General features: G+C 53.2%; 1 protein-coding gene across 1 annotated transcript; it reads right to left on the reverse strand.

Moving 5' to 3' along the window:
- Nucleotides 1-1,345: 1,345 nt before the first annotated feature.
- Nucleotides 1,346-3,254, reverse strand: LOC142573001 (transcription factor Sox-3-like). The gene has a single exon (XM_075682487.1). It carries the CDS (start codon nt 2,906-2,908, stop codon nt 2,012-2,014), a length of 897 nt encoding a protein of 298 aa, XP_075538602.1. The 5' UTR covers nt 2,909-3,254; the 3' UTR covers nt 1,346-2,011.
- Nucleotides 3,255-10,858: the final 7,604 nt, after the last annotated feature.

Here is a 10,858-nt window from a genome sequence, read left to right on the forward strand (position 1 = left end):
AAACATACGTGGCATAATTGGGTTGTAATGCGTACCAAGTTTTATGCGTGTACGCTGGCTCGATCTCTCTGACGCGCCTTTTTACATTACTACAAAGCTTTACAGAAACACGCTAATCCCCAGTGACTTGAATAATCGCAGGCACGTATAAAGTTACCACTAGATTCAATCTCAAGCCTGCGCCATCTCTAGAAAAGCGATGTCCATGCAGAAATCAGCGTTAAAACGGTGTAGTAGCAGTACGATCGTCTAAAGCATAATCATCATTTGCAATCAGCGCGGCATCTATTTTTTAACGGGCCTAATAAACAATCGATCATTTGTGCAACGAAGCGTATCGATATCAGGTTAGAACACTTCCTTTCGTCGCGCATTGATACATGCGGCAAGGGCAAAAGTATCACACTTCAACGCGGCAGATACATGCAAGTTAGAAAACATCTCGATACGCTTTCTGCATAGTTCTTACCGAATGATCACGCGCGATGCGCCTGAAACTCACGTGACTACTCGTTTGAAGTAAACATTTGTCAGTAACAGCGAACTGTTGCGACGGTATACATAGCGCTCAGCTTCTAGGGATACCACCGGCAAATTGCTCATTCTTACGCGGGGGCGCGAGTGCAAGTCTCAGGAAATAGTCTTCACTATCCTTATTCATAAACGTTCGGGTGAATGGGGGCTCGGACAATGTACAGTGAACGTAAACCATCACGATCGGATCCACCACAGTATGCGGAACAAAATGCTACACCATTGGGAACCACAAAACGTTGCCCTGGTTCTAAAGAACCAACTGCAAAGCAAACGTGAAACACAAACTGACACGGCGTCACCCCTCGCAAGCAAGCGTCGACCACACAACCTGAACGTATACTACACATAGTGGTCAGGGAAAGCGTCCCTTGCTGTAAGCAATCGCGGTTGTTGGCGTGTCCGCTCCAGCAGTGATGATGCAAGAAGCCGACCGAAATAATGAGACGAGTCAGACTAACGTATTCGAAGGCCATTTTTTTTTCTTTTCACTGTTGTCGTTCTTTATTTTTGACCGTGTCGCGCGCATGGTTCATGAGACAGTGAAAGTGCAATCTATTTACAAATGGTATTTTTTCCACGCCCGCAACTCGGAGCGCATAAGGGCGGCACGAGACGCGACAACAGGAAGGCTTTTTTTGTCTTTTTTTTTTCCTCGTTTTCTGTCTTCTTTTATACACAATCGAGTCTCTCTCTCACACACACACACATACACATCGCACTGTCTTGGCCGATTTTCGTCTGCGGATGGGGGTCCACACGGCCAGAAGATGATGGGGTAACGACAGAGTGAGACAGAGGCGAAGGGAAAAAAAAATAACCAAACAATATGTATCATGGAGAGAGATGACGAACCTGCTGATGCAGACTGCGAGGGCCCTGCGAAACTCGGTGTCGGCCGGAGAAGCCCACCTCTAGAGCCTCTGTCTCCTGCAACTCTTGTGCCTGTACACGACGATGACGAAGTTTTTGTCGGCGCTGACTGAGCGAGTAGAAAGCAGTGTAGAGACTGGGGTTTTCACGCGTGCATTGCAGGTGGACGAGTGGGCAGTCTTTCCGCGTTGTCTTCGCGACCGTGCTCCCTCCTCTCTCTCTTTTGTGTCCGCAATGAGTTCGCACGCGTAAACCACACACGCACACAAACAGCCACACAAGCCGAGTTCCCGAGTGTTCGGGCGCACAACGGAACCACATCGCGCGTGAGGTCTTGGAGAAGCAGCAGCATGGCGTTACAGCTGAGCGAACGTGAGAGAAACCTTCGGGCGTGCATTTGGTGCGCGGTGCCTGCTCTACCAGGAGAAAGGAAGAAATAAACACACTTAAAACAACGGACGACCACGTTTCTCTCTCACGTGTTCCGCGCGAGCCGTCGTTACTCTGTCTGCGAGATCTGTACAGCGCTTGCCGCCTGCCATAGGCGAAGAGAGTCAGTCGTCACACGCGTACGGCCGCACTCACCGGGCTGGTCGTCGGTGCGCTACTGCAGCTCCTGCTGCTGTTGGAGCTGCTGCTGCTGGTAGTGCATGGCGAGCCTTGGGTCCGTCCCATCGCCCCCTTGCGGCAGGTACATGGAGATCATGTCCCGCAGGTCCGGCGTGCAGCCGGCCCGACCGCGGGGGTTTCCGGGCGATCCCTGAGGCGGCGTGGGACTGGACTCGGCGCCGCCTGACTTGAGCTGCATCTGGGGCACCGAAGCGTACGGGCTCGGCGAGCCGTACGAGCCGTTCACGTAGGGCAGCTGCGGGTCGTAGCGCGGGTAGTGGACTTGCGAGCCGTAGCCCTGGTACGCGTCGTGCATCATGGCCGCCGCGGCGCTGGGCCCGTAGCCGTTGGGCATGTAGCCGTTCATGGAGTACATGTCGCGCGGCACCTGGGGCGCGCTGGCGGGCCGCACGGCGGCAGCGGCGTCGGCGGCCGAGAGCAAGCCACCGGCCAACGGGTACTTGTCCTTCTTGAGCAGCGTCTTCGTCTTTCGTCGGGGCCTGTACTTGTAGTCCGGGTGCTCCTTCATGTGCACCGCGCGCAGCCGCTTGGCCTCGTCGATGAAAGGTCGCTTCTCGGCCTCCGAGAGCAACTTCCACTCGGCGCCCAGCCGCTTGGAGATCTCCGAGTTGTGCATCTTGGGGTTCTCCTGCGCCATCTTGCGTCGCTGGCCTCGCGACCAGACCATGAACGCGTTCATGGGCCGCTTGACGCGGTCCAGGTCCTTCTTGGAGGCACTGCCGCCATGGCCTCCGCCACCGTGGCCACCTGCCGCGTGGCCTGGGTGCGGCTGCTGCTGGCCCGGGTGGTGGTGTTGGCCCCCTTGGAGGCTGGTGTGCCCGCCCACCTGCTGCGGGGGACTCGAGGAGACCACGGGCTTGAGGTCTTCCATGGCCGGCTGGTGAGGCGGCGGGCCACCGTACGGGAAGGCGGCCGCGTACTCCCGCTCCAACGAGGCCAGCGCCGCCGGGCTGGCCTGCTGCTGGCGGTGGTGGTCGGCGGCCGTGACGCCGCTCGAGCATAGCTGGCACGGGCACGCCGCGGGCCGCAGGTCGGCGGCCGCATCGTTCTGCCACGCGGCGGCGGCGCGCGGCCAGGGCGAAGTCGACGTGGAGGCCACCGCGAACGCTTACCGGAGCGACGGGGGCACGATGACACCCGCGCGCACCGTTTCCGCACTTGGCAATACGTGCTGCGCGCACAAGGGCCGACAAGCTCGGTGTGACCGCTGTGTGCCGCCGGCCGCCCGGTCCGGTCGGTCGGCCCGCGAGGGCCTGAGCCGTCCCGGCGATCCCATTGGCCGCCGCCTCCTCTCGGTGGGAGGCGCTCGAGGGGCCCGCCCGGCCCCCGCCGCGCGCACGCGCAGGCGCGGCCTCGCAAGCGCCGCCGCCGGTGACCAAAGTGCGACGAGGGGCCGCGGTGGCCGCTACGCGCCGCTAGGTTACGGCGCGCGTATTTTCTGCGGCGTTCTTGGGCACGCGGCAGCCATGAGGCACGGGCCTGCTGCTGGTCGGCAGCTGCTTGGGCGCGGCGCACGCTTCGCGCCCCTCTGTTTGCGCGAAAGTTCATCGTTGAATTACCACAATGCACGAGCCTGTCCCCCTTTTTTCCTTGCAGTTCGACGCCTAGTGCATGTGAGAACGCGGAAGGATGCGGTGCAGTGTTGCAATCTGACGAGGTCTATTGCTATCGAAACGATTAGGCTACGCTAGGCGTTGCCGGCGCTGGTGAAGTGTTGCGCTCGTGCCGCCTCCTGGCATTACGCGCCTTCTTTACGCCGTACTTTATTTCTCAAATATGGTTTAGAGCTTTCCTTCGCTGCTCGCACTCAGATGCGAGACCACTTTGCGTCTCTGGAAAACAATGATGTTCTACGTAACCTTCTGTGACATTGAAAGACACAGCAACGCACCTATTGGTGTTAGTTTTCTTTCCTTAATTCCGCGGGTACTGTGCACCAACAGGTTTTCTTCATTATTATTAAATGTGCGTGTACATCATGGGTGATGCCCGCTACTACTTCTCTCTTAGGCAAACGGAATAAACGGGCATCATCTTGGTTTAATTTACGTGTTGTTAGCCGCTTCCTTCACGAGTGCCAAACGCGTCTTGTTGCATCAGTTATGGATCTTCAATTTTGCACGCATATAGAGTGTTAGTTTTCTGCGTTCATTCCACGGTTACTAAGTGAAGCCAGGACATTTTCTCATTATAATTTATACTTCGATAGCCGCTTCGATAAGCAGTGTCGTGTCGTGCTTGTTGCTGTAATTGCGGAGCGCATTATACCCACGTCGCGGCACACACTCAGCTACGGCACAGTGAGCTCGCGTCCTTGACGTTCGTTCGGGCAAGAAACGTCCTCAGTTGAGCGGGTGAAGCCGACAAAAGCTGAAAGTCGTCCCCTCTCACTCCCTCCCCCCTCCCCAACTCTTCCGTTTTCGCACAACGCGCACCCACACAGAGCGAGCGGGAAGGCGAAGCATTGTCCGTCCCCACCGCGCCCAGCAAAAACGTGGCGGGGGCACTCCGTGCCCTAAACCGTGCCCAATAACTGTCACCCGACGAGGGTTAGCAGCCATGTTTTCCACAGCGCTGGCTTCCAATACACGCGGGGGCAGCGTGCGAATTAAAAGCCCGCTACGAGCATATTCAGCACTGCGCCCATGAGAGGGTCTTCACCATGATACTGTACGCCGACGTCGCTTCTATTTAGGTGCACCGGTTTGGTTTGGCTTCGGTCTATTTGCATAGGGGTTCCCCGTCACCGCCCTGGTAGGGGTGGTGTAGTTCGTACACATTCTGTAAAATGGTGACCTCTTTATTTTCTATACCGAAGCGTTCCCTGGAGCGCACCGCAAATTCCTCTGCAGAATGAAACAACTGTATCTCTCATCGCCTTACTGCGTCTTTTTCCTTTCATTTTAGAGTTCACAGTTCTTGTGAAGAAAAAAGAAAACATGTTAGTCGGTCTCCTGAAAACAGAAAAAGGGCGAGCGTCGCACAGTGAGCTTTTTGTCGAACGAACTATCGCATGTCATTGCCGGGAGAATAACGCGAAGACGCTTTGCCAGTGTGTGTGCGTAGACAGGGATTAATCTTCCTATGGAAAACGAACGTCTTTATTCGGCGCGAGCAGGATGCGTTGATGACAGGGTCATTATGTGAAGGTGCCTTGGCTCTAATTAAATGTGCCAATGAGCCATCCTTTATAGCAACTTTTCCTGCCGGGCTTCCTTGGTATTGTGAAATGCCAAACGTATACTGCCCGCATGGAAAAGCTGCACAATAAAGTCTGTTATAGGTCAACAATTTGCGACCAAGAATTCCTAAGAGGGCCGTTACGGCAACCTATTTGAAACGTAACGGGAATGATCTAGGTGTGGCACCTAGATAGGCGTTCAATGTGGCGTGGTATAAAGGAATAAGTACTTGTGAGATGACAAAAGCAAGAAAGTGAGGTTTAAGTTATGCTCGTCGCTCATTAGTGGAGTCAGATCAGTGTTACGTTTTAAGATGACGACAGATAGCGTGGCCGCTGTGCTATGTGCAATAACAGATCAATGAAAATGCAATAACGCATTCAAGCACGAACAAATTGTGTGAAGAAAGAAACGGGCCGGACGCAAGGAAACATAGGCATCATCAAATCATTTACCGGAACAATGGAGTCACCGCCACGAGGGCGTCTGAGGTTGGGATGGAGAGGGCACAACGACGGCAAAGACGACCACGGCACAATGACGATGGCAGGACAGCGACGACGAATATGCTGATGGACACGCCGCGAGTGACCACGCCTCTCTTGGCCTTGAATTCGCCCATTTTTTATGAAACGATTCTATATCGCTCTTCTGTTTACCCCTGGGCTTGAAATATGTTAAATAATGCGTCCAGTTCTCAGACTCTTACTGGGCCTGTTCACTGAACGTGGCGTTGCGGCGGCTCTAGTTTGGCTCGCTACATTGGTTCTACGCGTGAACAGTAAGATATGAAGTAGTACCTGCGGTCAATTCGAAAGGTTTAGAACTTAAACGGACGCTTGCGAATTTCGGTCTATAGCTCACCAAAAGGAAATGAAGAAACGGATAGGGAAAGAACAAGAATCTAGCCATAAACAATACTGGCCGAATGGACTCTGTGTTCCAGAAAATGTAAGTGAAATTGATGAGCCAGGATTTTCATGCTACTGTGCAGATAATCAAAAAGAAAGAAAGGTGCCTTAGAAAGGACGGGGCTTTCGCCAGACAAAGCCATTTACACTGCGGTTACGGTGACTCAAATGGGAAGGTTAACACGGAAAGAAAAATTAGGGCTTAAATATGGGTAGTTAAAACACGAATTGATTGGAGGCAATACTGCTTGCCGTTATATGCTCTGACTGTGTGTGTTCAGTTAGGGCAGAACACCCGTGAGGGGGAACCCCGACACTCACTTTTAGACTATTTATTCACCAGGATATAACATTTTTCCTTTATTTGTGTACCTACGTGAGTCAACGCCAATGGTTTCTTTTGTAACAAGCAATGCTGCAACTTCAATCGAATCTTATTTGACAAAAAGCGTGCAGGGAATTTCCATGAACTGTTTGGACCCCTATCCAAAGGGTAGTAATGAAGCACCCCTGCCCCCGAACATCTCTCGTCGTTCACAGCATTGCCTGACTTCTGTCTCTGTATTGAGGGCGACGAGATAGGGATATGCGATAGAGCGATAGACAAAGATTACACTGCGAGGGGACGAACAGTTAGGTATAACTGCTCTGAGCTTCTTCACATTTCCGGTCATCGAGGCGTGCCAACGCCGTCACGAGCGACCGGCTCTGAGAATTGCAAAGCGAGGACAATGACAGAGGATATGTTCGATTCTTTCCTCGCCGCCGTTTTCTGAGCAAACAATCTTGGAGTGCCGGCTGCTGCGACCTTCACACGAGAAAGTGGTTGATGGCGCTACTGAGGTTTCTCCAATCAAGCGACCTGCTTGAACGACTGTGGCAGTCCTGCGTTCCTTTGTATGTGTGTGTTTCTAATTCTTTTCTTTCCCCTCTCCTACTATTTTTATGTGTGTGCATTTTTTAAAGATCTTCCTGTCTTCCTTTATCCCTTCCCCAGTGCAGTGTAGCAAACTGGATATCTACCGGTTAACCTCCCAGCCTTTCTCATCTCTTTTATCTTCCTCTCTCTCTCTCACACACATTTCCGGGCGAGACAAGGCCGTGGCTACAAACAAGTTGAAAGTTCAGCTGCATATGCTTTGATAGCCGCCATTCTGGAACAATACAGCACCTTCTTGTCCACCGCTGATTTGCCGTAATCGGCCAGGGACAACGCAGCGCTGCATCAAAGTGTTGTCATTCCTTGTAGAACTTATCCATCTCCACACGCTATTGCTAAGCATGACGATGACGGAGTGCGTGACGGAGTGCGCTGTGCATATCGTGCGTGAGGTTGTCCGATGCCTTTCTGAACAGCTTTGAAAAGTCATGCTGTACGTGCAATGCGGAACCACCGACGCTGAACAACGGCCGTTGCTAGACCCCGAGCACTTTTCGGCACTTCGGTCGATCGATGGAAGCTCGTCTGACGCCGACGTCTCTCAACCCGCACATTCAATCGCGACAATGCACAGACGGAGACACGTGGTGCATCGTGTCACTGAAACGACCTTGCACCGTTACTGACACGTGAAACACGATCTGCAATACACTTTCCTTGCCGCATATCTCCCATGCTTGAACATCCCCGTCATCCACAGGTTTCTTTAGATACTCATGCAAGCGAAACCCCGGTGCTATATGCATACACACTCGAGGACGCTATTGACGCGCATGTGGGCATACGGCTGTGCGCGCATGCCTTCCATTGAACGATATAGCATATAGAGTAGCGATATTCTCAAACATGGACGCTCTATTGGAGCGCGTTGGGGTTGCGGGAGGGGGAAATCACAAAGCTTCGAGCGGCGTGTTGTGTGGCGCCCTCTGTCTGCCATGGAAGTGCGAAAGCGCGGTGGCGCCGGAGTGCACGCTCAAAGGAAGGCACCAAATGCGCGCGCCGCGAAGGAAGGGGGTTTCCCCGATGACGTCACACGGGCGCCGCGCGCGCTCTTTTCTGGCTAACTCTGAAAGGAATCTGGCGCGCTTTTGATGCCGCCAGATTACGGCGTTTTCAATGCGCGCTTTCTCTGGCGCGACGCCCTTCTCTGTGGCGCGAGTGTGCGCGCGGTGCCACATGGAAGGCCGCGAGCGTGCACTTGAGACTATTCACCTCACTCGGGTACACTATATGTACGGGCGAGGGAGAGAGCGAGGCAGACGAATATAAAAGCCTGTCTGTATAGGCCCGGCTCTGCGTTTGCAGTGTCAATGCCGTCACAATGTGTGTGTGTGTGTGTGTGTGTGTGCGCGAGAGAGCTATAGCCGGCACGTGTTACCTTTCAGCGCAAACGAGTGTCTGTCCGCGGAACACAACGCCGCGGGCAGTGTGCCAGTGGCATTGAAGTGTGCGGAAATGCACGCCTGTCGTTCTTCTCGCTGCGTGTGTTTAGCGCGCACTGGCGCGGGGGATCCGGTGCCTTCCCTCGCTAACGGCACGCGGAAGTTATTGTGCGAAGCGAGATGCCTTTGCAAAGTGCGCTGCTCTCACTTCTCCATTATCTGCACTCTGTGCCGCTCATACTCTGTTGTGCGCCCCCGACGGAATAAAAGCGAAAGGAAGCGAAGACGGTTATTGTGTCCCGAACGTTTCGGTCCGTTTAACCATGTTCCAACAGGTGAATACCAACGAGTAGCAGTGGTCGTGGGACTTAAGAAAAGAGGAAAAGGCACCGTAATTGTCCGGTTCAGTGTGGATGCGCGCTCGAACGTGTGTGGTTTGCTGCTGCAGTAACTTGTTTACGGGAAAACGTGAACTATCACTTTGCGTCATTCGAGTTCTGTTTGTTTGTTTGTTTATTTATTTATTTATTTTCTTTCTTTTTTTTGGGGGGGGGGACAGTTTACTACGGCGTGGTGGACGGAACGTATGTAATTTGAATGCCAATTTGCAAGACAAATGAGGATCTGTGCGCGGGCTGAATTACCACATGGCCCAACTGCAAAAGCACACTCGTAAAATATTGAAAAAGAATAATAACATAGTTCAACGGAAAGGGGATCAGAAAAAATTAACGAATGAGTTTGTGGTACTTTCTTCGCATATTGGAGGAAGCAAGACTGCGTGCTGCTGAAAGGTGCATTTTTTTGTAGTTATCGGTGCATTATTTTTAACTCCGGAGTAAAATAGAAACGAGCTAAAGGAGTCGCAGGAGGCTTCATTTCACCACAAGTGAGCGAACGCCCCAAAGCTTACGTTAGCTTTGTTTCCATAAAGTGCACGCGAGCTTGGTACTGTCACAGGTTGGGCCAACCCGCACAGAGCGGGTGGCGTTTGCCTGCAGATTACCAAACGGGTCGAACGAGCCAACCCGCCCCGGCGCTTTCTTGGACCTGCTTGCTGACCTTTCCAAATCGGACAACCGGTTTGCGACCTGGAAAGCACATTTGCCCCGACTCCGACGTGTTCAGGGAAATAGAGTTCCTGACGAAAGCATGTAACTTTGTCGAAACTTGGGCTCCGGGCTGACGATTCCCGTATTCGCCTGCGGCTGATATAACAAACTTGCGGCTGTCCCGTGCGACGTCACGTAAATATACATATACGCAAGGCTTAGCCAGTGCCAAGTCGCTGCCTTCGCTCAATAAATCGCCACGTTGCCCATAATGTTGCTAATTGTCCACCTGGCAATTCGCCTCACCTGCTTTCTATGTTCCGCTATTTCTTCCCCCTTCCGGTGACGTCGAGGGCTGTCACGTGTCGTTCTCGTTCAATCGTGTGGTCGGTTTTCTCAGAACGTTTGTCACGGTGTTGCCGCCATCCGGCGAACACTGCACAAGTATGACTGGAGTTCAAGCGAACAAGTCTGTGCATTACAGTGCAAATTTTTCCGAAGTCCCTGACAACGCGCCGACGACTCTTCTATTGCGAGGACAGTTGTGCGCACACTTAAGGCGCGTTCGTACCGTCGCTGCTCACGCAGCTGCAATGCTGTCCCAGGCACGGCTCACGTGACCGTGCTTCTCTTCGCCTTTGCGCCGTGTCTTTGTTCCGATCTCATGTCACGTGATCTGCTGCAGGTGCGAGGGGAGTCGAAAAGGCTGGTGTCACGACTAGTGCCTTCACGCGTTAGAGAGACAAGTGACAAAGGAAATTCGAGGCCCTTAATCAGGCCGGAACCGGTTGGCTGCCCTGTTCCGGAGAAAGTGGAGTGAATGTTGTGGAGAAAAGTTAACGGTATGCACGCATACACATGCAGAGGCGTTAATCGTTCAGTGTGTTATATGTCGTGTGTGCGTGTGCGTGTTGTTGTGTCCGGCGGCCGTAATGGACAAAGGATGGGCACCGGCGAGCGTGCATGCAGCTGTGGACCGTCATTCACGCTTCGTCGTTTTCGCCAAAGAGGTGGCGACGAAACCAGCGTCACGCCATTATAATTGACAAGCAATTGTGTATCTGTTCAACGACCCGGCGCCGACGAACGAGACGAGTTCTGCCCCCCCGAACTGTAAAGGGGTCATTCGCCATGTGGAACCTACTAATTTCTGCGGAAAGCCTTCGCTAACGACACTTCGTGGAAACAGCCTTGGACCCCAGGTTCACATGAAATTGTGTCTTCATTGCATCAAGGGCGGGTTGACGGTTGGGCACCAGAGGCGAAGTCTGGCGGGGGGGCGCGACACCATGGGTGGGATTTTGCAGACTGTGCGACATTTGCAATTGGCCGAGAAGTGCGTTGAACTCAGACA

Source organism: Dermacentor variabilis, chromosome 2, assembly GCF_050947875.1.
Source record: "Dermacentor variabilis isolate Ectoservices chromosome 2, ASM5094787v1, whole genome shotgun sequence".
NCBI classification, from domain to species: Eukaryota; Metazoa; Arthropoda; class Arachnida; order Ixodida; family Ixodidae; genus Dermacentor; species Dermacentor variabilis.